Below are 26,925 nucleotides of genomic sequence, written 5' to 3' on the forward strand. Positions count from 1 at the left end.
GAGAAACAAACAAGCACAGAGGCTGGCTGGGCATTCCAACAGTTCTAATGGACACGCATGATGCATCTCATCTCCGCGTTTTGGAGACGGCAGGACAACGTGACTAGCCACCCGAAAACATCCATCGTCGAATGCGAAAAGGCCAGATCGTTCGCCGGGAAGACCTCGGTCAGGCAAGGCATTTCCCCGAGAGGCGAGCGGAAAAGGCCCATCCTTTTCCTGCCATCCACTCTCGGGCCACGGCCACGGCCACGGTCAGCAACATGCAATGGCTGCTCTCAGCCCGGTCGTCGACTCCAACACACCAACGAGCACTCACGCCTCTCCGACACAGCCCAACGCTGGCGGAAATGGAAATGGAGATGGAAATGGAAATGGAAATGGAAATGGAAATGGAAATGCAGCGGGAGCGGACTCTCCACGGGCTGCGAAGAGGCAGAAGGTGACCAGAGGTAAGGATGCGGATGCTCGTGACACGGACGCCTCGTTCTCATCGCTCGCCATATTAATCGTTCACCAGCTTGCGATAGCTGCAAGTCCCGCAAGCGACGTTGCTCCGGAGAGCTGCCATGTTCTGCTTGTCGTACCAATGGCTCGCACTGCACATATCTGGCTTCCTACACACGAGGAAGGCTGGTCCAGCCACTGCCTTCGGCACACCATGACACCTCGTCTCCCGCCCTACATACCCCGATCCCCCGACAGCAATTTGCTCCTCCGCTTGCATTCGAGCCTGTTGCACAGCACAATGGCGTCGAGAGTAATGCAAGGACATCGAGAGCGGCCTCTCCAGAAGCTGGCTCGACGAATCTCGGGCAGTATCTGGGTCCCACGTCGCCTTACACCTTTCTCCGCCGCGCTTGGAAGCGCTTTGAGAGGGATGGTGCAAAACTGCTGTCCGCCAGTGCAGCTCAGGACGATCTTGGGCAATCCGATTCGGTCTTTTCGTACGGCGATCGCCAGGCACCGCACGTGGAACCAGAAGACCATTTCCGCCTGCCAGATGTCGCCACCACTTCACTGCTCCTGGCACAGTATTTCGACCTCGCAATGCCCACGTACAGGTTCTTGCACAAGCCAACCATAGCACAGTGGTTGGCGACGTATCATCAGGTCGAAGCAGGTGTGCAGGGTGCAACACTTCTTCCAATCCGTCAGGCTGTAGTTCTGCTCGTGCTGGCTTCAGCTCGACTAATCAATGCAGATGAATCACAGCATATATTCGGACCAGATGACACGTCGCGAAAGGAGAGTGAACGCTTCTTCAACGCCGCTCAAGCAAGAATGACCATCGAGACTGGCAAGCCTCGATTGGAGTCAATCCAGGCCAGGCTGGCCAAGTGCCTTTTCCTGCTCCACACCTCTCGGCCAAATCGCGCGTGGTACGAGTTCGGCACAACCATTCAACTCATCATGGCTCTCGGCCTCCATAGAGCCTCGAATATCCCCACAAATCAGCAAGACCACATCGCGAGAGAATGCAGGAAACGATGCCTGTGGGCCGCGTCCACCCTCGATACGTATCTTAGCGTGATTCTTGGCCGCCCTGCATTGCTCCACTTGGAAGACATCGACCAAACGATGCCAGATCCTGTCGAAGACGAAGACCTGACTGCTCAGGGCATCGTTCAAGACCATGCACCTCGTGACAGCGTCATCAAAGCATCAATTCTCCACGCCGAAATCACGAGAATCGTCAAGAAGGCTGTCCACGAACATCATTCCGTCGAAAGGAAACGATCACAACAAAAGCTCGAGACCGCAGCAAAACTCAACGCCGACACTGCAGCATGGCACGCCTCTCTACCCGTCGTCCTCTCAGGCGCCATTCACCCATCCAGTCTGATCCCCATCTTCCGCCGCCAGATCACAGTCCTCCAGCTAGCCCACTGCCACGCCCAAATGATGATAAACCGCCCCGCGCTCCTCTTGGACTCCTCCCACACAGCCCTGAAAGAATCTCAAATCAACACCTGCCTCTCCGCAGCCAAATCCACATTGGACAGCACCCTCGCTGCAGGTTTCAGCAAACACACCTTCCAATCCTTCTGGTACACTCAATTCGTCTCTTTCAATGCCTTGACCGTAATCTACATCTGGCTCATCCAACGCAAACACGGACGTCTACCAGCTTCCATAACAACCAGCGGCCCGTTCCATGAAGACGAACTTCTCCGTTTGGCCGAAACTGTCCAAAAGGATCTCATGGAGGCGAGTCAAGGCAATGCTCCGAGTTTGAGATATAGTATCGTTCTGGAGGAGTTACAGCAAGAGGTTCAGAGAGCCATGACTTCGAAAACTCAACGACCACCTCATCTCAGCGCCATCGTGGAGACAACAACGCCTACGGATGGATTCGCGAATACTGAGACTCCCGAGAAAACGATGACGATGATGGAAAATTCTACGAATAATGCGATGGAAACGAATGATTTCGTCGAAGCCTTCGCGACAGAACTCCCGCTAGATCCGGATTTGTTCTTATCTCTAGATTCCTTCCCCTTTGCGGATTTTGGCATCGGCATGGACGAATCATAAAATAAAAAGACTCTTTCTCACTTCATCTTCAACTCCGGTCTGAGAAATTCCGTCCGAGCCACGTAATCTTTCTCCGGACCTTGTACTGTATGTTTCGTCTCGAATCCATGCAGCGAAATTCCTTGCATTGGAAACGAATATTCGCTCCAATACATATCCTTCACGCACAGATGGTCGGCTGTGGCAAGCAGTCCTTTAGCGGCGGGCTGGAATTCGAGGTTATGGAATAGATAATCTACTTCCAAATCTTTCTCCGGCTTCACGAACCACACGCTCAATTCATCTCGTAGTTCGGAGTATCGATACACATAACGTTTTCTCGCGGTCATTTCCGCGCCGTTGGAGAGATGTAGCGTTCCGGTTTCGATGTAGAGGTATTCGAAATCGAAGTCCGGTGCTGTGACTTTCCGGGGATGGAAAGATGCTGTGCCTTTCAAAACTCCTGAGGGGAAGGTGGGGAGTTTGCTAGAAATCGTGCGAGAGATGGTCCAGGTTCCTTGTAATGCTCGGAATGCTGCGCGCGCTGTGTAGAGGCCGGTTTGAATGCATGCTGTCCAGGTTTTATGGAGATCGGACATTATGGCTTGGGCTTGAGGTCTGTCGGAGGAGGAGGAGGAGGAATCTGGGGATAGGTAGCGTGCTGGTGAAGCACAGCCTTCGCGGTCGGAGGTGAAGGGGGCGTTGTTTCTTTCCAGGTTTAGGAAGGAGGATATCTCTTCCATGTACCCGGCATAATCGCCGAACCAGTATTGTGGGACATCGTTACCGCGAGCTTTCATGGTTTTGCGCAGGTCGAGAAGCTTTGAGGCTTCTTCGTATGCACGTATCTCTGGAGCTGAGGAATCCGGGGACAGCCAGCGATGAGCTGTGTAGCGCGCTTGCATTTCGATCATGGGCCAGTATGGTCCTTCGTAGAAGCCTAGAAGCGCGAGATCGGGCACTTGAGGACTTGTTGTTTGCCATCCGGACAAAATTAGAGGTAGGCGCAGACTGCTGGGATCGTAATGTAATTCATCTTTCACGTCTTGCGGCAAGAAATTTATGGCTGAAGCCGGTGAGTAGCCTGTCGCGTAAATTATGGCACCGATGTCCTCCTCCACCTCAGTAGTATCGCCAGAGTCTCGCTCGATTTCTGCTTCTATGACTCCTTCTTTTCCGTTCAGACTTTTGACTCTTCCGGCTCGCACTTCGATTACACCACTTCTGACGAATTCTGCATAGCTTTCGGACAGTGCGACATATACTGCTGATCTAGGCTCTTCTGGAGGTATCTTCAAAGCTTGACTGCCGAGATCTGATTGATCTCCTCCGACTATACCCTGCATTGCGCCGTGAACGAAATTTTTGACTGCTCTCGGTACTCGTCCTGCACCTGCTATAATCGGACCTTTGGGTCTGCGTTTCAGATCATAGAGTTGGAGGTCGATGGGCACGTATGCTTTGCAGTTTTCGTCTACGGGCGTGTACGGTGGCAGAGCGTAAAGTGGACGAGGCGTTACGTGCAGAATTTTGCAGCCTTTGTACAACAAGTCTTGATGTTTTCCCGTCTTGGGTGAATACCACGCATCCGATAGTTGCTGGGCGACTGCTGCTGCTGCTTCGCCTGCAGAGTTGCCACCGCCTATCAGCAAGATCTTTTTGTCGATTGCATCTTCAGGCTGGTCGAAAATCTGGGAGAGCGTGCGGAATTTTGAGCTGTGGATGGCTTTCACTCCGAGATTTGGTGCGATCTTATCCACGTTCTGGGAGAGTGGGCGTGGAGTTGAGAAAAATCCGGATCCGAGCATGAGATGGTCGAAGTCGTGCTCGGCCTCTTGTCCGTGTGGGTGTCGGATTGTAACGTGCCATATTGCTTTGCCAGATTCCGTCGATCTCCTGGTCGTCACTACTTCGTGCTCGAGCTGTAGCACATCGTCTGGAATGTATTTCTGTCTGTACGCCTCCAGATATCTATTCACCTGCCAGGCTTTCGGGAACATGGGGGCTGGACTCTTTGAAGTTGCTCCGTTGGCCAATGATGCATTTTGTTGAGTGGAACGCAGGCCTACCGAGTTCCAGTCGAGGTCTGAGAAGGCAACTGTAAACTTTGAGAGATTCGTGGGCGTGTCTGGGTGCAGGAAGGCTTCTTCTGTGGAGGTCTCGTCCAGAGCCCAAATGCCTCCGATTCTGTTTGCTTTCTCGAAGATTCTGATATGGAACTTGCCTGTCTTGAGCAGTACTTTTGCTCCTGCAAGACCAGCTGGACCGGCGCCTACGATACACACCGTCTTCATGCCTGCTGTGGTGGTACGAGAAAGGCTCGATGTTTTCGTTGAGGGCGGGATGCCATTTCAGCCTACCGGTGACATGACTGGCTTACAGTAAGTAAGCTGCTTACCAAGATCTTGGCCTGCAGCGTCTTGGTGAGTCTCACGCATTCGTTGTACTTGTACTTGTACTTTGTTTAGACAAGCGGCAAGATCGTGTGAAAAGTGTTTGTCATCGTCGTCGGCACCCCTCGGCCCGATCTTGGTTCGCAACTTCCCTGCTCGCTTCGTCATCACAGCTTGCTTGCCTGCAGGCTACCACATTATTCACGACTGCTCTTCTGCTTTGGTATGACCTGTGTCGACCTTTACTCTGCAAATACTCCCGGAGAAAGCACAAGAGATCCTACTCAGATGTCAAACCAAGGCTGGTACGGCGGCCAAGCGCCGCAAGATCAGCACATCCCGTCAAACAATCCATGGGCGAACGAGGTGTCGCAGCAGCCGCAGCAACAGCAATACCAATATCAACACCAGCAGCAACCGCAACCGCAGCAGCAGAGTCAAGGAGGCTTCGAGCCGCCGCCAGGGCCGCCTCCGCGAAGAACAGACACTTTCAACGAGGAAAGATTCATTCCTGCGAACGAGCGCGGCGAGCAGCGCGAAGCAATGGAAGCCTTCGAGATGAACCGCTCGAAACCAGAGTCGCAGACCGACAAGGACGTTGCGCAGTTACAGCATGAATTTCCGAAGATCGATGGCTCTTTGATCGCAGCATTGTATGGTGACTCGCAGTCGCTGTCTGCTACAAGGGAAATGCTGGTGGAGCTGAATGAGTCTCAACAAGGGCAATGATAATATGGCCTAGTCGCTGCGCGTGGAATGAGTGACTGCTTGGCTTGCTCAAGGCACGGTCAATAATATCTTTGGATGGTGAACGGCCGATACTGGAGAGAACGAGATGCCATTGTACGACTATTGGACCTGATTTTGGACACGTCTGCAAAATGCATTCTGTTATCTTGCAGCTCCATCCATTCCTTCCGCCTGCCCTGCGTCAAATTTTTGGCACATCTTTGCCTTTGATGAATGCGAGAATCATGTTACAAATTGCCCCTCGAATGCATATGGCATGCTATTGACAAGATTTTCGGGCATGCTATCCTCGGATGAACGTGCTCACGATTTGCTGAGCAACTTCCGCTTTACGTACTGGCACGAATATTGGATGCGAGGTCGTAACTGTCAAGCGCGACGCTTGCATGCAGGCTTTGTGGCAGCTGAGTTGCACCACAATCTATCATCCAATGTGTCGTGAAAGTGGTCGCTGTCGAATGACGGCTTTCAATGCTGGACGAAGCACCAAATCTATGTCCAATTGATCGGGAGGACATCTCCAACCTCGACCAGGACCTGCCAGACGTCAACCTGTTTCTCTGCGATCGAAGCACAACGAGAACCAGGCCGCACGTTCTCTCCAGACTGCCGGAGAACTGATATAGGACTGCTATCAATCATCAAGGCTCCGGCTCTGAAGCCATTCACTGCTGACCTGCGCTCTCAGGCTTTGAACGAGAGCAATCGGGAGATCAGGTGCTCGAGATACTACCTAAAAGTGAGGAAAAGAATGCAACGTTGGTCTGAAGTTTGCAAGTCGTAGCGCTCAAGAGCGTACCAAGGTCTAAGAATGAGACCATCTCCTACACCTCGGGACATCCTACACCTTGCCACAGGCTTGTGGTAAATGGTCAGACAGTCCTTGTGCCTATCAGTACAAAGCTAGCTCTCCAATGCGTAGCTCTTGCAGGGAAGACTCGGACTTCGAAGCGACTTACGCTGGATTTGAGTACATTTTGTCTTGATGTGCTATTTCGTCGACCATGCCAGACATGCTATCACGTTCCAATGAGGTTCATGCCTCGGATCCACGCGACCGAGTCTTTGGTCTCCTATATGTAGGCCTGCTATACCCGGATGCCAGGATCCCAGACTTGTTAAGGCCATCTTGCGACAAGACTTTCAAGGATGTGTTTCAAGACGCAATGCGATACTTCATTGAGATTGAAAATGATACTAGATCTTTCGCGCAACTACGTCACAAGGACGTTACATGTACATGTACTTCACTACCACTTCATGCACGGACAGTTCGAAGGCTACTCGAGCCTTTCCAAAATCTATAATGCACGCTACAGGCTGGAAAAAAGCGACTTTACAACATCGTCCGCGCCAGGTACCAGTCTCAACCCAGATTGATGCTCCTCTCTGGCATTAATGTCGATAACGATCAATACTGGCCCGGCTCTCCTGTGCATCACATCTGCCAGCGTCTATATTGCTGGCCGAGATCAGGACAGAAACGAGCCTGCCAAGCCGGTGCAATGACGGCTTCGGGTCTGGCATAGCCGAGATATATTAGTTCACCACTTCTCTCCGCTCCTGCCTCTGCATTGCCATCGATGCAGTCGGCCGCGTTAGTGTGATGAACATGCCCCGCTCAAAGGATCTCTTCGGAGTCACGTTGGACTTGCTGGCAGGAGTGGGCTGCGGCTAAGGCGATGATGCACTATTCGGCAGTCGAATATGGGATCTCATCATGGACAAGCTTATACGAGCCTTTTGCTTTATCAAAATGGATGAACAGAAATCTTGAGCAAACCTTCTTGCCTCCACGATGAGTTCCCGAGGTCTTTGGCTTCTTGCCTGCGTCAGCTCAGCACTGGCCGCGGTCTCTGTCGTACCATCGAATGGGTCACCTACAGGATACAAGGTTACCATCAAATACCACAACTCAAGTGCTCAAGAGGTACAGATTGCAGGAATTCCACACTTCACGAATCAATATCAGACGACTATCACTTCTGCTGCATCATTCGATCCAACCGATTACAAACCAGGCGACTTTCCTGCTTTCACCGATGTCTCAGTCTACTCTATGGAGGCGAAAGGCGATGGCGCATTCACCTTCACCAGGCCATTGCCTTCTGGCACATATCAATACTACTTTCTGCCTGACTGTCAGAATGTCACACTTTGCGTATCTATGGACCAGGGGATCACCGATCCTGACAATCCGCCTTTCGAGACCGTTCAAGGCACCGAAGCAGGCTCGCCGTTCCAGGTTCCATACCACCCCGGATACCAATCCTACGCAGACGTCAACTTGAACTTCGACTATGCTCTCCCTGTCAGCGGCCCTCAAGGCAAAATAGTGGCCGATTTCTACCCTTCGCCTGGCGCTGTCAGCCCATCTGCAGACCTGCACGACTTCGCTGTGTACTTGCCGCCAGGCTACGATAACAACTCAGCACACGCAGCTTATCCGCTTCTCTACCTCTCTCACGGAGGTGGTGGCGCCGCAGGTGATTGGCAGAATCAAGGGCAGGTCAGCAACATCCTGGACCGACTCATTCTCGAAGGACACATCGAGCCAACGGTCGTGGTGATGCCAACTTTCAACGGACTCCTCAATACGTCCAATCCTTCAGCTCAAATCGTCCGACCCCTGTATCAGCAGTACTTGTTTCCATACATCGAATCGCATTACCACGTTTCCACAGACCCAGGACGCCGAGCGTTCGCGGGCCTTTCTCTGGGAAGCGCACTCACGTATGAGATGTACATCAACGCGACATCGTACTTTGGTTATTATGGACTCTTCTCCGGAGCTCTAGCACCCGGCCATCCATTGGATGATTATGTGAATACCAGCATGGCGGCGCAGAATCCCGCTTTACTAGATCGTGGTCTCACGGTCGCATATGGACTGTTTGATATTGCATTTGATGATACTAGGCTGCTGCAAGAAGCACTGGATGGAATCGGATCGAAATATGTTTCGCGAGTCGCGCCGTTTGGTTTCCATGCTTGGAATACGTGGCAGGATGCTTTGTGGACGTTTGGGAGAACGACTTTGTGGAAAGCTAGGCCTTTGACGGATCGGGCGGGTCATGGGCAGTGACATCCACGCCTGTCGTTTCAGTAGATTGCCCAATGGTCTTCTCGAGAGCGATAATGCATTCGCCCGCAAGAATTTGAGGCATGTTTAGAGCTCAGATTTGCTCTATGGAAATGCATGTCGCTGCCAGATGCCAAGCTTCCCGATGTCGGCTCAGGGTAGGGAGGCCCATACGTACCAGATTGTCAATACAGCACTTCTGACCGTAGCGACAACAACGCAATCTTTGCTCCTTCAAGTTCTTTTTAATATATCTTTTTATATAGAGGAGTTATAGCTTAACAATGTAGGACAAAAATACTCTAATTTGTATCTATTTTTAGAAAATAATAAAATTTCTAGTCGTTACCTATTGAATTTATAGGCTATATAGCCTAAAAGTCTAATTTAGAAGTTTAACAATTTTAGCATTTTTTAGGCCTTAGCATACTATTTTTAGTAATCTAAAATCTAGATCTTATAGTTTCATCTTATAAAAATCTAAATCTAAATTTATATATTATTATATAAACTATTAGTAATATAATCTAGAAAGGAATATTATTTTCTTACTATATTCTCGTTAGTTTATCTTTTTATTTAGAAGAGCTATAGCTTAGTAATATAAGACAAATATACTTTAACTTTTATGTATTTTTAGAAAATAACTAAAACTATTATAGCTATATACTAAGATTAGCCTAAAACTCTTAGGTAAAGATTTTAAGATTTTAGTATTTACTAAGCCTTAGTATACTATTTTTAGTAATCTAAAACCTAGACCTAAAAGTTTTACCTAGTATAAATATATTTTGAGATTCTTATTTTAATACGCTTACTATTAGTCTTAAAATCCTAAAGCGAATATTCTTAACAATTGTAGGCTTAGCAATTTAAAGTTTACAATTCTTAAGAATATTCTTTTCTAAGTTATAAGACTATTTATAGCTTATTTAAAGTAAAAGCTTTAATATAGATTCCTACTAGGTGAAACTATTAGGTTTAGGTTTTAGATTACTAAAAATAGTATACTAAGGCTTAAAAAAAGCAAAAGTCTTAAAATCTTTATTCTAGAATTTTAGGCTAATCCTAGTAGATAGCTATAACAATTTTAGTAATTTTCTAATACTAGATTAAAAATAGATTATTTTTGTCTTATATTACTAAGCTATAACTCGTCTAAAGAAAAAGATATACGAAAGGGAACCTATGAAGAATTTAAGTTTTAAATTCTAGATTATAGAACTAATAGTAGCTATATTACGAGACAAATCTCAAAATAGATTTTTATTAAGTAAAACTATAAGGCCTAGTTTTTAGATTACTAAAAATAGTATATTAAGACTCAAGAAAACGCTAAAATTCTAAAATCTCTAACTTAGAGTTTTAAGCTATATAGCTTATTAATTTAGGAGGCAACGACTAGAAATTTTAATATTTTCTAAAAATATACATAAATTAGAGTATCTTTGTCCTATATTATTAAGCTATAACTCCTCTAGATAAAAAGATATATTAAAAAGAACTTGTAGGGGCAAAGATTGCGTTGTGAATTCTTTATTGACAATCTGGTGTGTATAGAGCTCCGTCTCAGGGCTGCTCGGCTCAAGGCGCAGAGCTCTCTCCGCAAGTGCGACATGAACGCATTGGCACGGTATAGTCTTCTGTAACAAACACACATGAGCATCTCGTCCTGTGTAGTCCGGTGCAATCACATCTTTCTCCACAATAGCAAAGCTCCAGCAGCACGCGTGCGACTGATTTGTAAGAAATAGCAACTGTCGCAACTGTCCAACTCGAGCTCACTGAGCTCCGAACTCCACCACTGATGTCTCGCCCAATATCGCGTCGACTATTATGCAGTCGGACAAACCACCAGATTTCTACCCGCAACTTCTCGAACACGACACGCACCCTAGCCGATCACGTCAGAATAGTCGAAGTTGGGCCAAGAGATGGACTGCAGAACGAGAAGACGGCAATATCACCAGAAACCAAGATAGAGCTCGTAAAGAGGCTAGCGAGAACAGGCCTACAAACAATTGAAGCCGGCTCCTTCGTACATCCGAAATGGGTCCCTCAAATGGCTGCCTCAGATAAGGTCCTCTCCTCCGTCCTCGAAAACCCTCCAGCTGGCGACGTGACGTATCAATGGCTTCTGCCCAATATGAAGGGCTTGCAGAACTACTTCAAAGTGATGAACCGTACGTCTCAAGCTGCAGACGGCTATCCGACGCCGCCTCCTTCGCCCTCACATGACAGCGGGCCAGCCTCGAATACCTCAAGCTCAGATCCAAACGCCATGCCATCAGCAACATCCGGTGTCGACGCAATGTCAAGAAAGAACGGAGGACAACGGCACGAAGTCTCGATTTTCATGGCCGCGACGGAAACTTTCAGCCAGAAAAACACAAACTGCTCAATACAAGAAAGTCTGGATAGATTCGCTCCTCTCATTCAAGAGAGCAGCGAAGCAGGATTTCCCGTCCGAGCTTACATATCCGTGGCTTTAGGCTGTCCTTTCGAAGGCCCGAATGTAGACCCTCATCGTGTCGCAGAACTCGCTGCCTCGCTCCTCGAAATCGGCGCAGATGAGATTAGCGTCGCAGATACAACGGGCATGGGCACAGCACCGCGGACGAGGAAACTTTTACAAACGCTGAAAGAAGCCGGTGTACAGAACGAGGACATCGCGATGCATTTTCACGATACGTTTGGGCAAGCTTTGATTAATACCATGGTGTCGCTTGACCACGGCGTCAGGACGTTTGACAGTGCGGTGGGGGGTTTGGGGGGTTGTCCGTATAGTCCGGGCGCTACGGGCAATGTTGCGACGGAGGACCTTGTGTATTATCTTCATAGTCTCGGCGCGGATACGGGGCTGGATTTGGATGAGTTGAGTAGGATTGGGGCTTGGATTACGGCGGAGATTGGGAAGGAGAATGCTTCGAGTGCTGGGAAGGCGATTTTGGCAAGGTTGAATCGTGAAGGGAGTGCCTAGATTCTAACGAATGAAGAAAGGCTTTCGACATGAATGCTCAAGCCCTCTCTTAAATAGAAAATATCGTTCAAGCCCTGCAGTCTTTGTCCCACAGTAATCGAGCGAGAGTCTTAACGTAGTGGTAACCTAACTCGCGGTCGATCTTGGGTCGCTGCTATTAATCAAATCTTCAATCAAATATTTAGTTAGCAGCTTTCGCGTGCCAGAGCTCCGACTCTCCGAGGTCCTTGGACGTCTACAAACACTCACAATGCATCAACACCAATGCAACTCTACACACTGGGACCGGCCTTTGGGCTGCCGTCCATTGATGCAGAATGTTCGGCAGCTGTCGCTCTGTTGCAATTATACGCGCGCGGAAAATACGAAATCATTCCCACTCACGACACGCGAACGCCGCTCCCTCGTTTGATCGATGGGACCGCAAGAATTTTTGGCTTCAATAATATCGTGCGACACCTCGTCGATAAGAGGATCGCCATATCAGAAACCAGTCTAGACAAAGGTCAACGGGCACTATGCACCGCTATCGCATCACTGGTGGAATCACAAGCCCAGACACTCTTAGACATCTCGCTCTACGTCGGCTTCGAAAACTATCGTCTCGCAACACGACCTGCCTTTAGCAAGATTTTACCTTGGCACGCAAATTACATCTTACCGCCTACCCGACGCTCTGCCGCACGAAGTCGAACCGAACATCTCGGAATTTCTAGCATCGATGTGGATGATGTGCATGAAGATATGAGTAATAGGCCCGAAGGCTTTGATGGTGTTGGCAAGCAGCCACAATTCGAGGCTGAGACGCAGAAGAGGGCGAGTCTGCTGTTGCCGCGAAAGGAGACGGTGCGGTCTTTGCTGCAGAGACCTGAACACGCAGCTATCTTCAAGCTGAACGCTTTGGCGGACAATTTCTTTGAGCCGTTGCAGGAGATTCTGGGTGATAATGTCTACGCGGTTGGGGGAGAGCTTGCGGCTGTTGATTGTCTGGTGTATGGATACCTCAGTCTCATGCTCTATCCAGAGCTTCCGCAGGACTGGCTGTCGGCGACCATGAAGAGGAAGTACAAAAGTTTGGTTGCGTATGTCGAGCGTATACACGCGAAATTTTCGCTGAACACCAATGTTGAGGCAGTGATGGATTTGAGCAAATGCGAATCTCACGCAGCCGTGCTTGCCAAGAGAGAGGCATCCAAGACCGTGCTCCCATGGAGCTCACCGCATACATCCAATGCATCTGAAGCCCTCCAAACTCTTTGCACAGGCATCTGGGATCAGATCCCATTACTTGGAGACCCGAACAAGCTCCAATTATGGCACGCAAAGAAGCTCCCATTCTTGCAAAGCAATCTCACATTTCTCCTGCTTTCCACGACAACTTTGCTTGCTTTGGCTGGTTATCTGTCGGTCTCTACGGGCTTGCTGCTCTGGCCGAGAGGTGAAGAGGTTCATATCTTTGGTAGGAGACGGATGTCGGATTTGGGACACCTTGGAGCAGCACTGGCCGGTGTCAACTTCATTAGTCGCCCGAGTGCACCGCAGCGTTGAATGTTTGAACGTGGAAGACCCATGCGCTTGGAATCTCCGGGCCGTAATCGACGAATTCACGAGCATCGATGTCGCCGTTGCTCGCCGACATGGTATCAATTCTGGATACTCCACACATGCCGTGCAATACCCGCATTGGAGATGAAATGAGTGATGGGCATGTCTTGTGCCTGTGTGCCACCCATTGCTCCCTTTGCAAGGAGATGCGGCTGGGCAAGGCAAGCAAGCCTGGCGCCACGCCTGAGACCAGTGCTTGAGTCGCATGAAGCATACAGGACAAGCAACTCGGCCTCAATTCCGGCTTTTTTAGCGGCACCGTCGTCCGTAGGAGTTGCAGGATTACTACCGACACTTGCCGGACTGATGGTTACCGCAGACGATGATTCTTTCATTGAGCAACATACTCGTGCTTCTGTCCACGCGACAAATTAATGTACTGATGCCGCAGTGTCCCAGAAGAAAAAGTAGTGTGATGAGAAACGCCATCCGCCGATCTTCGCGGGGAAGACGCCTACACCCACGATCTTGAATCCTACAGATCCAACAAATGTATGAGAGCTCTGCATTACCACCACTCGACAGATTGTTGATAGCATAGCACGTTCACCGTCAATGCGAGAATTCACACAGTGAGGCATTTAGACTACCGCGTCTAAATGCCTCCATTCTCGGAATGCTTTGGGCTGTGATTGAGCTGTGGATCTTGGAAACAAGCGAACGTCCGTGCAACTAGCAATGACGATGTTCCTTGCGCACGGCACGCACAATACCACCGAGACGCCCCCGAGCAATTCTCCGTCGTCGAGCTGTATGGGAACCACTCGCCCCGCGTACTGGCGCTTGGAGTGTCTACGGGCAATCATGCAGTGCACGCCATCCTGCGTCTTTAGTGTGCCATCATGTCACTGCCATTCGTTTGACAGATCCAAAGACGTTGCAGACGACGTTCTTGATTGGCAGCGCGGTGCTACTGTAGTCTGTCGCGTCTGTGCTTTGATCTGTTGCGGCCGCGGCATGGGTATGGGTGTATGCAGTACAAAAATGATGCTGATCATTTCTCGAAGACCATGCTTTGCGTGTTTGACATCGAGCCAAGAGCTTGGATATATAGTAGCCTTACCCTGACCGCTTCGTCGATGTAGTACAGCACCAGCATCGACATATTTTCGAGGCTATACTCACTGCCGCCATGTTCGGTCTCGGCGGCGATGATAGATATTTTGGCCTTCGAGGAGGATGGCTGACGTTCTGGGTCACTGTGGCCTGCGGAACGGATATGACACTGTTTGGGTAAGAATGGAATGGCTACAAAGATACAAGAAAAATTGGCTAATCGTTTTGTTGACAGCTACGATCAAGGCGTCTTCGGTGGAGTCGTGGTCACTGAAGACTTCCTCCAGACTCTCGATCTCGAAGGGAACAGCTCACTCCTTGGAACCGTCACCGCCATCTACGATATCGGGTGCTTCTTTGGTGCCATTTTGGCATACTTCATTGGCGACTTGATAGGTCGAAAGAAGACCATTCTGCTTGGAACGACCATCATGAGTATCGGTGCTATTTTGCAAATCACAGCTTACGGAGTTCCTCAGATGATGTAGGTGAACAATCCCTCCAGCAGTTGAGAATAACTCAATCTGACCACTCTGAATCAACAGCGTCGGACGAATCGTCGGTGGCATTGGAAATGGTCTCAACACATCGACCGCTCCTCCCTGGCAAGCCGAAACCTCCAAAGCAGCCTGGCGCGGCAAACTCATCGTCATCGAACTCATCCTCAACATCGCCGGCTTCTCCCTCTCGAACTGGGTGACCTTCGGTTTCTCCTACGCCGGAGGCGCAATCGCTTGGCGCGTCCCTCTCGCCCTGCAATTCATCTTCATCGCAACCCTCTTCGCCACAGTTCCCTGGCTCCCAGAATCTCCCCGCTGGCTTGTGCAGAAAGACCGTCACGAAGAAGCCGAACAAATTCTGGCGGACATTGAAGGAACAGAAATCGAAGATCCCTACGTCCAAACCGAACTTGCAGATATCAAATTCTCAACCCAATATGAACGTGATCATGCCGTTCGAATCCGCGATCTCGTGAGAGGCAAGAAAGGGGAAAATGCTGGAACATGCACCCTTCGCCGTCTCATCTTGGGAATGCTTGCACAGGCAGTGCAACAGCTGTCTGGAATTAACGTCACTTCGTACTACCTTCCAACCGTCCTCATCACCTCCGTCGGGTTCGACAACCGTATGGCCCGCCTGCTAGCCGCAGTCAACAGCGTCTCATACCTCCTCTTCTCCCTCATAGGAATCCCCAACGTCGAACGCTGGGGCCGCCGCAAAATGCTCATGTACGCAGCCGCAGGACAATGTTTCTGCTACATGATCATAACCATCCTTCTCCGCTACGCAGCTATGCCAGGATACGGTTCTCAAAAGGAAGTCGCGAGCGCTAGTGTAGCTTTCGTAAGCACCCCAAACCCTAATCAGGAAAGTAGTAGAATATCCCCAACTAACACTCCCTCCAGTTCTTCCTCTACTACGTCTTCTTCGGCATCGGCATGCAAGGCGTCCCCTGGCTGTACCCCGCCGAAATCAACTCCCTCTCCATGCGCTCCAAAGGCGCCGCGCTCGGCACCGCCACGAACTGGATTTTCAACTTCATGGTCGTAGAAATCACACCCATCGGCATCGACACTCTCGGCTGGAAATTCTACATCATCTGGACCGTCCTGAATTTCTCTTTCGTCCCCATCGTCTACCTTTTCTTTCCGGAAACTGCGGGCAGGACGCTGGAGGATATCGATGAGTATTTCCGCACGCATAACCAGAAAAGTGATGTGCTGGTTTTTCGGGATCAGGTGGCGACGAAGAGTGCACGGCCGCTGGAGTTTGTCGAGAGGGAGGAGAGGAATGTTAGGAGGCTTAGTAGTGTTAATCCTAGAGCGGCGGGTTTGGCGGTGTTGCATAATCGGAGTAAGAGGAATTCGGTGGTTAGTGCTGAGGAGGGGATGGGAAGTGGGAAGGGTTTGGGGGAGAGGGAGAGTGAGAAGAAGATTGAGGAGGGGCAGGGGAGTGCGCATAAGGAGATTCGGTGATGAGGACCGCGTGAAGTGAAGTGTTTTTGGGTTCTCTCGTTTTAGCGTACAGTATGCTATGAATGATTATTTATCACCTTGCTTAAAGTACCTACCCGTCCACTTCAACCCGATTTTTGCTTCGTGTTTCTGGAATTTAATCAGGTCAAAAATATGTGCACGGGAAAAGCGGTTTTTCTTTTCCCACGAACTGCTTGGTCGCCCATTCATTTCATATGAAGTTGTTCAGAATTTGTCTGCGGCTACCTGGGGTTCACAAAAGTGAGGTGCAGCTTGTTGCTGCTTCACAGCATCGCGGAACCAAACGGACCAGACCAGACCAGTTTTTCTCTCTGTGAGCGTAAGTCGGAGGTAGATACTCAAGGGCATAAAAAAAGACAAACACATGCTGCTACCACCGCGAATCGAACGCGGACCTCGCACAAGATGCTTTTGGCAAGCGCGAATTGTACCATTCAACCATGGCAGCGACCTCTGATTGGTCTGTTGGAAAGCTGGAATGTTTATTCTTTATATAGTTGTTTCAATTTGGGCAGACTGCCAAGACATTTGTTTCACTCGTACATGTCACTGGAGTGGCTGTCAACATCTACACTCGGTGTCTTGTCTTTGATAATGTAGTGGTGAAACTGGGCTTGGCTGAAGCATGTACTTAGTATTCTTTTCTGATCTCCGACACACACACACACACAACAGCACACATGCGACTACAGACAACAACACAGCGGTAGGTAGATACATACCAGAATGACAACTCAATCCCGCTGAAAAGTAGCTCCTCGTTGTTCATTTCACTTCTTGTCTATACTTATACCAGCGCCCTTCATATACATACAATGACATGCAGACCCTCTCGCAGTTTAAGTATGATGTGGCAAATACAAGGCCTTCGACACACAGTTCCCTACATATGTACCTATACCCACGACCTACCCGTCACTCCCACACTATGTCAATGTTCCCACCACTGCAATTTGGGCAGGCTGCCAAGACATATCTGTTTCGCTCGTGGAGCGTGTCTTTTCTTTGATAATGTCGGCGTTTGTCTCGCTTTAAGATGTCTCTGTCTTCAAGATTCGCCATGGAGTGTTTCGGTCAGTGAAAGGCGGAACGGCTGAGCCTGTTTGTGCGTTGACGCAGCTTCAAAGTCCGGAAGTTTCTGGCTTTTTTTCCGGTTGGCCTTTTGAGATGTCTCGAGGACTTGGTTTCTTTTCAGTCATCGCGAGCCGATCGAGGAAATGGCGGACGTCAATCGCGAACTTTCCAACCAGCAGGAGGCTAGTATGAGCGAAGATGAGCTCGACGGCGTGAACTTCGGAGAGTATGAGGAGGACGACCTCGACGCCGAGAATGAGCATGTCGGATTGCAATGGCAGGAGTGTTGCGCCTGCTCCGAGACCAAGCGCTGTTATAGAGCGCCTTGCAAACACGACTACTGCCTCGATTGCCTAGCAACGGTCATTGTCCGCTCCATGGGCGCAGACTTACTTATCGACAAGCGCCACTATCCACCAGAATGCTGCGAAATACACATACCATTTGAAGGAATTCGCCACTTATTACCACAGGATCTGGCGCAAAAGTTCGAAGAGAAGGAGCCTGAGATGAAAGACTATGACCCGGTCTATTGCCACGCCTGCAGCCACTACATCGATGAGTCCCGGCGGACGTACCCTTTCGCTTCCTGTCCGAGCTGTCCAGGCACGAGGACATGCGTTGAGTGTAGGAAAGCGGCGCATCCAGACGAATGTACAGAAGATCCCGATGAGAGGAAGCTGCGCGAACGGGCCAGAAAGGAGGGTTGGCAGATTTGTCCGCGCTGCGGAGTGCTTGTTGAAAAAGACGACGGATGTGACCATATATCGTAAGTTGCATGAAAGCGTTGTCGCGTGCCTGGGCTGACGAGATACCCTTAGCTGCACATGTGGTGCTGAGTTCTGCTATCTAGTGAGTACTAGCGTGTCCTCCACGTCCAGCAAGTCACTGATTAGTGTGTAGTGCGGTGTGCTGTACGACGACGAAGAAGGAACATGCTCTTGCATCGTGGAAGATGATTGAACGGCATGAAACGCGTCCGATTGAGCATGAGGTCCAGGCAACCTCTTTCGACGTTGGCCTCAATTGATTCCATCTCTGGACGAGAGATCCGATGTTCAAGGTGAAGTGGAGAAGTTCATGTATGACTGCTGGAATTCAATTAGCTCCGAAGCACGACGCGTATCCTGCTTACGAAGGTCCAAGGAGCGCAATATAGCCTTCCTTATTCGTTTTGAGAGTGTCGCGGTGAGCCCATGATTGCGCCGCACGCACGATCAAGTTCATTGCAGCAGCTCTGGATCTTCCCCAGTGTCGCGCCAGCGGGTACTGAAGCAACGTAGGGAGACTTTCATCATGTGGGCGCTGAGCACTGCACTGTGAGGCCTCTTTAAAGGTCCACGTACGATGAAAGTACTCACAGCAGCTCCGAAGGACCATTGCTTCCATGCTCGTAATCATCTGGGCAATGATGTACGCGACACTGACCCTACCCGAGCATGAACGGGGTGATGCCCGACTAGCCACTCACCTCTGACTGAGCTACTCACAACAGCTCCAGCATAGTGTGAATACATAGCCTGTCATAGTCTTAGTGCATGCTGTGAGATGATGTCCTCGGACAATTTCAGTCGCTCTGGTGGGAAGCGTGGGTGCCATCCTGACTTGCAAGAGGCTCTTGAGACCTGCTTCGGGCCTCGCAGCTGTGCTCCAAGTGCATTCGAGCGTGAAGAGCATGCTCACTGCTCTAGAGTCAGGTGCATGATGATGCTGGCGCACACTGGCGGGCCTTGGCATAGCGGTTGAGCCTTCTCCTCTGCCGTGTCGGACCACAACATTAGCCTGTCATCCGGTATTGTTGCTGGCTGGTACGCGCATCTCCGCGTAAGGCTGTGGTGCTCTAGCGCTGCGTACATCCGCCGGGCATAACTATTGTCTGCCACCAGAGCACAACGAGCGGGCTCAGGGATTCCTGCCTCCCTCCCGAGCTTGTCCGGTGCGCTCATCAAATCAATATCAATCATATTTGACTCCTATCAACGTGCCGTGGGGAAGGGCATCCCGGCCGCACCGCACCGTTCTCGACAATAATGAGTCGCTCAATATTTCCCGCTGACTCGTGGCGGCGACAGAGAGCTCGTGTTCGCAGGCGGGAGGAGAACCTTGCTGGGCGACCAGGATGCGCTCTGCATCGGCTCTGCACCCCATCGCTTTGACAGGCACGTGCTGTGCTATCAGGGTGTGGTGGGATGGAGGGTCGGCAAAGGCAAAGGCAGAGACGGTGATGATACGATGGCATGCGTTGTGCGTGGACGGGGAGCATCGTACTGTAAGCGCCAGCGCCAGGTTGGCGCGCGGTATTCTCACTCGGTCAAACTCTCGCCTTGTTCGAGAGTCGAGAGGCGAGACGAGACGACACCAGGCGTGCCGTGCATAGAACTGTGCGGCTTGCTTTCGCACGCTCCTCTCAGTCAAGGCATGCCGCACTGACTCCTCTCCCACAAGCCTCTGTGCAACCCGGGCTGTCGCAGAAACAAAGATGGGCAAGCTTGTTGTCTCAGACACCACCGCATCATCGAGCACAACTTCCCTTCGTGGCCCACAAACACTCCTCTCCTCTCCTGTAGGTACCACATGCGCGACGTCGTCAATGCACCTGCTCGCGAAACATGAGCTGTAGTGAGATGGCGCTGGCTGCCGTAATGATCGATGCCTCCATCTCAACACCGCTCCCCTCCGCCAGCAGCAGCCACGCCTCCCGCATATATTGCCGACAATCGTTTGGGTCTTTCGCCGCAAGATGTTGCAACGCTTCGCCAGCACCAGCAGCGCGCCCATCAAGATTCCAGGTCTTCAGCTGGATCTCAGGCCAGCAGTCAGGGCCGGCTATTGCTCGATCCAGGAAGTCTACAATTGCTGTCTCGACACTTCGATCGGGTCATGCAGGCTATCGCGCAAAGACTAGAGCAGGTATGTGAACATTGGGACATCCTGAAACCGTGACTTGTCTTGTATTGACTTGTCGGTGTTCATTAGCTCAACGAAGCCACCGAAAGAGCTACACAAGCGCAATACGATCGATCGGGCAATGCGATACAAATGGCAGATGCTGAGATAGCCCGTTTCCGAGCCATACTACAGCAAATCGACGAGCTTGAAATGGAATTTGACAAGATTAAGAGAATCAGAGAAATCGTTCGTGGATTTCGTGCTCGTGTTGAGCATTTGGAGAGAAGAATTGGATAAGGATCGTTTGCGCCTTTGTTGCCAAACATCGTTCATCATTGATTACATTCGACACTATTGGCGGTGGGCGGCGGCGTTCTTCAAGATTGGCAAGCCTCACGGCAAACACAATACCCTGTATGCGAATTCTGCTCGCGTTTTGTACCTTCTGACCTGCTATAAAAGCCGTCTTTACCTTTGCGAAGATTTGGAGGCCTGGGTTATCTTCAATAGGTAAATTTCCGGCATTGGACTCAGACGTCAACACATCTTACCGGGATGTCTCTGCCTCGCTGACACGAATCACAAACGCAGGGGATGTGTTCCTGCAGCGCATGAAACAATCAAGCCATACACAACCTCGAGCCGGTCATAGCGGACGTAACGAACGATGAGACAATCACTTCTCGTCCCGCTTCAGCAGTCCTGTGGCGATGGCTGATATGGGATAGAAAGTGCATTACTGTGTTCTAGTCCCTTTCGACCACAATTGTCCTCGCTTGTACAATGCGACATTCTCCAGACAGTGCTGACGGCGAGCAGTACGATGAATCATATAGACAGAGATGCTGGGTGCAGCATTATGCACACGACGCTGCAATGGGGTGAGAAGTGAGTGAATGTGCATGTCTTGATCTTGGAGAGGAGGAGTTCATACGGGTCCTAGAATACTGTATCAAGGCATTCTGAGATCGTCGTCGCTCGCAGAAATCCGTATTCCTCCCTCTCCGCGGAGTGCTACAGCAATATGCTGTTGTCTCTGTTTCGCTACCATTGCACACAATCTTCGCAGACTTCCAACAAGACTTCCGTTGTCTCGCAGCCATCCAGAATTGTGGAATACTTGCCTTACGATGCTAGTCTGACTGCCGGCTCGTCTCAGCGTCTGAAAATACAGCGACTCTGCCCTTCGACTTCACAAGCTCTTTGCCAAGAACGAGGCTCTGACGTTTTACTACCCGCTAGTTCTCCGGAGAAGGAAAGAGCGACCAATGATGAGCTGCTCAGATTCCTGCAAACCCCCTGCCCCTTTCGAGAATCGTGCTCAACAGAATCACACCAAAGTTCACTGACAAAGCATGGGACGGTCGACGTTGGATTACGAGGCCTGCAGCCTGCCTGCGACGTGCACCTGCGGCACTCCTGCATTCGACTCGCAGAACGGAAATCCGAGCACCGATGAAGCTCTATTGGCACGTCTTGCAAGCTTAGAACTCCCCCGTCGTCATCGAAACGTACATGCTGACAAGCCATTGCATCCTTAAACTGCTACTCGCTCCTGGACCTGTATGGTCTCTAGGCATCTCTTTACCAGTTGTCTTTCTCCTCGTCTTTCCATCTCCTAACCTCCAGGACTTATTGGAAGATGAAGTTCACTAACGTCCTGCCGCTTGCGGCCCTCGCCAGCGCCTACGTCGTCTCTTCCGAGCAGGTCTTGGGAGAGCTTGCCATTGAGGACCACCACGGGCACACCGGTGTCGATGGCTGGCTCGAAACCGCTTCCGCCACCAAGGATGAGCTCTTGAAAGATATCAAGGAGCAGTTCGAAGAGGTCTCCGAAGCCGGGAAGGATGCTTGGAGCAAGATTCATAGGTGTGGCAAGCAAGCCAAGAATACTATGGACGCCGCTTTCGAGCGTGCAGCCGACGACGTCTATTCATTTGGAAAGAGCGTAGAAGACGCTGCTCATGACATCGGATCTTGGTGGGAGGATAGCGACATCCTTGAGAATCTCGAGGGCGGTCATCACAGGCCAGGCCACGGCAAGAAGCCAAGCCACCCACCGCATCACAAACCAAATGAGACTGTCTATCAGATGATCGCTGGCAGCAAGTACACCACCAAGCTTGCAGAGCTCATTTCCGAATACGACGATATCGTGGATCTTCTCAACTCCACCTCGGCTGGCAATTTTACTGTGTTTGCTCCCACGGACAAAGCGTTCGCCAAGGTCCCGGAAGGCGCACCGAAGCCGAGCAAGGAAGTACTCAAGGCGATTCTGGCATACCACGTTATCCCGGACTTTTACCCTGCCGGACGTGTCCTCGTTAGCCACACTGCTCCGAGTTTGTTCAAGACGAAGGAGCTGAGCGACCACGAGGAACCACAGCGCCTCACGTTCAGAATTGGTCTTAATGGACTATCTGTCAATTTTTACAGCCGCATTGTGGCAGTCAACATTTTTGGTACTAACGGTGTCATCCACGGCGTTGATAGCGTGATCTTACCACCTCCATCTGCCATCAAGGCGATCGATTTGTTCCCAGGAGAGTTCAGCACCCTTGAGCTCGGACTTGGCAAGACTGGTCTGCTCGAAAAGCTCAACACAACCAGAGGCGAGGGTAGTGGTGGCACATTCTTCGCCCCAAGCAACTTTGCTTTCCAGAAATTGGGACCAAGAATCAACGCCTTCTTGTTCTCGGATTATGGTCGCAAGTATCTCAAGGCCTTGCTTGAGTACCATGTCGTGCCATACCACACTCTCTACTCGGATGCTTACTACAAGCCAAAGACTGAAGCCATGACCATTCCGAAGGGTCTGTTCCATGTCAATTTGCCAACGATGCTCAAGGACCGTGAACTCAGTGTCGACGTCGGCCGCTACGGTGGCTTCATCAGCATGAAGGTGAATGGATTTGCTACTGTCAGAGTCCAGGATGGTGTTGTGGAAAACGGCGTCATTCAAGTCGTCGGCGACGTCTTGATCCCACCAAAGCAATTGGCCGGTGCCGAGGAGCATTGGGACGGCAGCGAGCTCACTGTTGAGGATTTGAAGGAGCGTCTTGAGCCCTTCGTCCCCAAGACCGACCTTTAAGACTATCATTTGGAGGAGTAAATCGAGCAGCTGCGGTCAAGGTAGCCTACGACGTGTTACGAATGTATGGTATGATAGGGATCAGCAGGAAAAGCTCAAATAAAGTATATTTGCTTTCGATCCGTCATACACGCTTCGTCTTGAGGCCATGTCGGAAGTCGTGGCGTTGATTGTGTTACAAGGTCCGAATGTAGTACAGTGCTTGCCTCTTCCCCAACTCTCAATCCATCGTACAGTCTTTCCAACATCTTGCGCGTAGTAGTTCATCGAGCACAGCGCCTCTATTCCGAACCCTATAGAAGACGCACATGAGTTCGGATGCGAACGCTCGGGGCCACCCGCAACCAGGGACACGCAGGGGCTCTCCATGACGACGTCCACCACCGAGGTCGTCATTGACAACCACTCACACGCATCATCTTGGGACTGAGGCACGTCTCCAGTGGTGGCACTACTATGACGGTCTGACTGTGTTCCTGCGCTGACCTCCAGACCGGGAGCATTTTGTGTCACGGAAGCAGCAAGAGTCGCAGGACTTGAATCCGATGTTGATGCACGAAGAATTCGGAAGAGGAACGCAAACGACCGGCGGACACGGGCATCCTTGCTGCAATCTTCAGATCTCGCATGTCATCAAGCACCGGTAAAAGTGGCCACATGCACGGCGCGATCTCCACTAGCCACTTGCCGCATCTCTTATGCACATCGATCTCTATTCCCTGGTCCAAGACGCTACTTTGTCGCCCAGATCTCAGATATCTGCCTATATCACACTCGAGAGCACGCTGGAGACTCGTGGTGCCCTCTCTTTGGTCGGCTAGCGCTCGCCTCCACTGCTCCAGCTATGACACGCTCTTCACTATGCCTTTTGTTTACAGCATGGATCTGCCGCTGGACCACACCGCTGCTGCAAAACACCTCCGCAAGTGCCATGACCTGCCACTGTTCCTGTCTGTTCGCAGCTCTTGACGACTAGGCAATTTCCCTTTGCCCAGGATCGGCAGCTGCAGAAGGCTTGAGGACCACTATTCGACCTTCTGGAATTCTACTGTTTGTACCGATGAGCGCCAAGACAGACATTAGAGCTAGTGCTTTTGGAATCCGGCCCCATTCCTCGGGCATGAACGATTGATATACCCTTGACCGGTCGAATTTCCCTTCGGATCCCACTCCTGCTCCCTCGGACTCAGCTTCCAACTCTCAAGATAATGCAACGCGTTCTGATCTACCTCTTACGCCGGGATCTTCGACTAGCAGACAACCCTGTCCTGCATGAGCTGTCGCGATTGAATGGACAGCCACAAAAGCCGTTCACCCATGTCTTGCCGATGTTCGTCTTCCCTGCTGAACAGGTTGAAGTATCCGGTTTTCTGAAATCTCCACGAGAAAAGTCACCCTATCCTGAAGCACGAAGTAGAGTCGGTGGCTTCTGGAGATGTGGAAAGCGTCGCGCCAAGTTCACAGCCGAGTCTGTATGGGACGTTAAGAAAGATCTTAATCAGCTTTCCAGCGATCTCATTGTCCGTGTAGGATCGGTGAAGGATGCTGTTCAGTCCATTCTGGAAGGTTATCGTGGCAGGGATGATGCAGAGATACATGGTCTATGGATGACCGCTGAGGAGGGCTGGGAGGAGAAGAATGAAGAAGAAGCTGTGAGGACCCTCCTCACTAAAGAAAATAAGGAGTTCAAGCTGTGGACGGACGAGAAATATTTTGTGGACGAGTGCGTACAGCTGGCGCAAAGGATCATTGAGCATCGCTAACGTAAAACAGCCGAGACATACCCACTAAAGACGCCCGGGACCTGCCAGATGTATTTACTTCCTTCCGCAAGACAGTGGAACCATTGCGAGATGCTCCACGAAAGGCTCACCCTGCGCCAAGCGGTCTACCGCCTCTGCCTGATCACATTCCTGAGCAGGCCGCACCTTTCGCGATTCCCAACTCTCTGGAGGAAGTTATAGCAGCGCTGCACAAGCCACTGGATGATTCAGTGGGCATCAGTGATATGCCCAAGCTACCACAGGGCGCGGAATCTGCGCATCCCTTCACAGGTGGGTCGAAAGCTGGGCACGAACGTGTTCAGCACTTGATCGAATCTGGGTCCATGACATCCTACAAAGACACCCGAAATGGCTTGCTTGGATTGGACTTTAGCACTAAGCTCTCGGCCTGGCTGGCCCTCGGATGTGTGTCTGCCCGCCAAGTGCACTGGCAGCTCATCGACTTCGAGGACGGTAAAGGCAGTGTTGGAAAAAATGCAGATGGATACGGCAAAGGCGAGAACATAGTAAGTCTTGGCCCATTCCTCGTTCACCAATCACTTTTAATGTGTATGAAAGGGCACTGCCGGCGTTCGCTTTGAGCTACTCTGGCGAGACTACATGCGCCTTTGCACAAGGAAGTTTGGCACCCGACTCTTCTACCTGGACGGCTATCGAGGCGACAAGCAGGCCAAAGACAAATTCATCAGCTCACCATACACGACCTCTACAAACAAGAAGAACACGAACGGCGTCAATGACAAAGACACGCGCATCACAGTAGAACGCTTCCTCCAAGGCCGAACAGGCACAGGACTCATCGATGCCTCGCAACGAGAACTCTTCACCACGGGCTGGACATCGAATCGCGCGCGTCAGAACGTCGCATCCTACCTCTCCAAACATCTTGGCATCGACTGGCGAATCGGCGCGGAATGGTATGAACAAAACCTCATCGACTACGACGTATCCTCCAACTGGGGCAATTGGCAATACGTCGCAGGCGTCGGCAATGATCCGAGGGGCGATGCGAGAGTTTTCAATCCGGTGAAGCAAGCGGTGGATTATGATAGCAATGGCGAGTATTGCCGCACGTGGATCCCGGAACTTCGGCATGTTGGCCGCGATCAGCATGGTCTAGAAGCTTTGATGGGCGTCTTCCAGGCCTGGAGGATTCCGGCTGAGGAGAAGAGGAAATTGGGGCTTGAGGGTGTTGAGTGGGTTGAACGGCCGCTTATTAAGATTGATTTCTCTGTTAAGCGGCGTGGGGCGGGCAGACCTAGAGGTGGGAGGGGGGATGGTCGTGGGAGAGGTGGAGGTGGAGGTGGAGGCGGTGGGGGCGGCAGAGGTCGTGGGAGAGGAGGTCGTGGTCGTGGGGATTGAATGTAACTCGAGCACCGTGAGCATCGCGACCGAGGTGTATGATATGATCTGTGTATAGGGTATGCTGCAACTGCAACTGGATGTCCGTGCACGCGCGTTTGCCTCGCGCATTCTTTCGCGAGGTATGTAGGAGCGGAAACCTTCGCAAACAGTGTAGGCACAGGCCCTTCCTTTCCACGGCTACCAATCATAACATGTTCAGATCTGCCAACAAGCTTGTCGACAACAGCATAGCTCCGCCAACGACTCCGTTGAGATGTGATTCACGCCCGTGGCTTTTGCGTTTGGCGAGCAGAAGCATCGATTGTGAAAATTTGAGGCGTGCGTTGGCCATATCACAGCCTC

At 50.9% G+C, this 26,925-nt stretch overlaps 10 protein-coding genes and 1 non-coding gene across 11 annotated transcripts; 9 read left to right on the top strand and 2 right to left on the bottom strand.

Annotated features, from left to right (window-relative positions):
- Positions 1-519: 519 nt before the first annotated feature.
- On the top strand, positions 520-2,283 carry MYCFIDRAFT_115267 (uncharacterized protein; the record flags this gene model as incomplete). Its single annotated transcript, XM_007924056.1, has 1 exon — positions 520-2,283. A coding segment is annotated over one exon (1,764 nt), but the record flags the coding sequence as incomplete, so codon positions are not given.
- Positions 2,284-2,576: 293 nt separating this feature from the next.
- Positions 2,577-4,817, bottom strand: MYCFIDRAFT_96474 (uncharacterized protein; the record flags this gene model as incomplete). Its single annotated transcript, XM_007924057.1, has 3 exons — positions 2,577-3,794; positions 3,996-4,529; positions 4,587-4,817. Coding segments are annotated over 3 exons (1,983 nt in total), but the record flags the coding sequence as incomplete, so codon positions are not given.
- A 381-nt stretch (positions 4,818-5,198) lies between these two features.
- Positions 5,199-5,639, top strand: MYCFIDRAFT_89935 (uncharacterized protein; the record flags this gene model as incomplete). The annotated part of the gene is made up of 1 exon (XM_007924058.1): positions 5,199-5,639. One exon carries the CDS (start codon positions 5,199-5,201, stop codon positions 5,637-5,639), a length of 441 nt encoding a protein of 146 aa, XP_007922249.1.
- Positions 5,640-7,500: 1,861 nt separating this feature from the next.
- MYCFIDRAFT_124215 (carbohydrate esterase family 1 protein) lies at positions 7,501-8,718 on the top strand (the record flags this gene model as incomplete). Its single annotated transcript, XM_007924059.1, has 1 exon — positions 7,501-8,718. A coding segment is annotated over one exon (1,218 nt), but the record flags the coding sequence as incomplete, so codon positions are not given.
- Positions 8,719-10,358: 1,640 nt separating this feature from the next.
- On the top strand, positions 10,359-11,722 carry MYCFIDRAFT_185919 (uncharacterized protein; the record flags this gene model as incomplete). Its single annotated transcript, XM_007924060.1, has 2 exons — positions 10,359-10,375; positions 10,585-11,722. 2 exons carry the CDS (start codon positions 10,359-10,361, stop codon positions 11,720-11,722), a joined length of 1,155 nt encoding a protein of 384 aa, XP_007922251.1.
- Positions 11,723-11,986: 264 nt separating this feature from the next.
- Positions 11,987-13,636, top strand: MYCFIDRAFT_213777 (uncharacterized protein; the record flags this gene model as incomplete). The annotated part of the gene is made up of 1 exon (XM_007924061.1): positions 11,987-13,636. One exon carries the CDS (start codon positions 11,987-11,989, stop codon positions 13,268-13,270), a length of 1,284 nt encoding a protein of 427 aa, XP_007922252.1. The 3' UTR covers positions 13,271-13,636.
- Positions 13,637-14,348: 712 nt separating this feature from the next.
- MYCFIDRAFT_71755 (uncharacterized protein) lies at positions 14,349-18,931 on the top strand (the record flags this gene model as incomplete). Its single annotated transcript, XM_007922141.1, has 6 exons — positions 14,349-14,560; positions 14,619-14,867; positions 14,929-15,727; positions 15,790-16,096; positions 17,434-17,453; positions 18,893-18,931. Exons 1-6 carry the CDS (start codon positions 14,460-14,462, stop codon positions 18,929-18,931), a joined length of 1,515 nt encoding a protein of 504 aa, XP_007920332.1. The 5' UTR covers positions 14,349-14,459.
- MYCFIDRAFT_t10 lies at positions 16,749-16,828 on the bottom strand. The gene has a single exon. It is a non-coding gene; the product is annotated as a tRNA-Gly (tRNA).
- A 1,229-nt stretch (positions 18,932-20,160) lies between the features above and the next one.
- Positions 20,161-20,628, top strand: MYCFIDRAFT_7832 (uncharacterized protein; the record flags this gene model as incomplete). Its single annotated transcript, XM_007921447.1, has 2 exons — positions 20,161-20,364; positions 20,431-20,628. Coding segments are annotated over 2 exons (402 nt in total), but the record flags the coding sequence as incomplete, so codon positions are not given.
- Positions 20,629-21,926: 1,298 nt separating this feature from the next.
- On the top strand, positions 21,927-23,603 carry MYCFIDRAFT_210173 (uncharacterized protein). The gene has a single exon (XM_007924062.1). The coding sequence runs from the start codon at positions 21,986-21,988 to the stop codon at positions 23,432-23,434; it is 1,449 nt and encodes a 482-aa protein (XP_007922253.1). The 5' UTR covers positions 21,927-21,985; the 3' UTR covers positions 23,435-23,603.
- A 693-nt stretch (positions 23,604-24,296) lies between these two features.
- Positions 24,297-26,642, top strand: MYCFIDRAFT_202046 (uncharacterized protein). Its single transcript, XM_007924063.1, has 3 exons — positions 24,297-25,157; positions 25,208-25,724; positions 25,777-26,642. Exons 1-3 carry the CDS (start codon positions 24,643-24,645, stop codon positions 26,578-26,580), a joined length of 1,836 nt encoding a protein of 611 aa, XP_007922254.1. The 5' UTR covers positions 24,297-24,642; the 3' UTR covers positions 26,581-26,642.
- Positions 26,643-26,925: the final 283 nt, after the last annotated feature.

The sequence above is a fragment of the Pseudocercospora fijiensis genome (assembly GCF_000340215.1).
Source record: "Pseudocercospora fijiensis CIRAD86 unplaced genomic scaffold MYCFIscaffold_1, whole genome shotgun sequence".
Lineage (NCBI taxonomy): Eukaryota > Fungi > Ascomycota > Dothideomycetes > Mycosphaerellales > Mycosphaerellaceae > Pseudocercospora > Pseudocercospora fijiensis.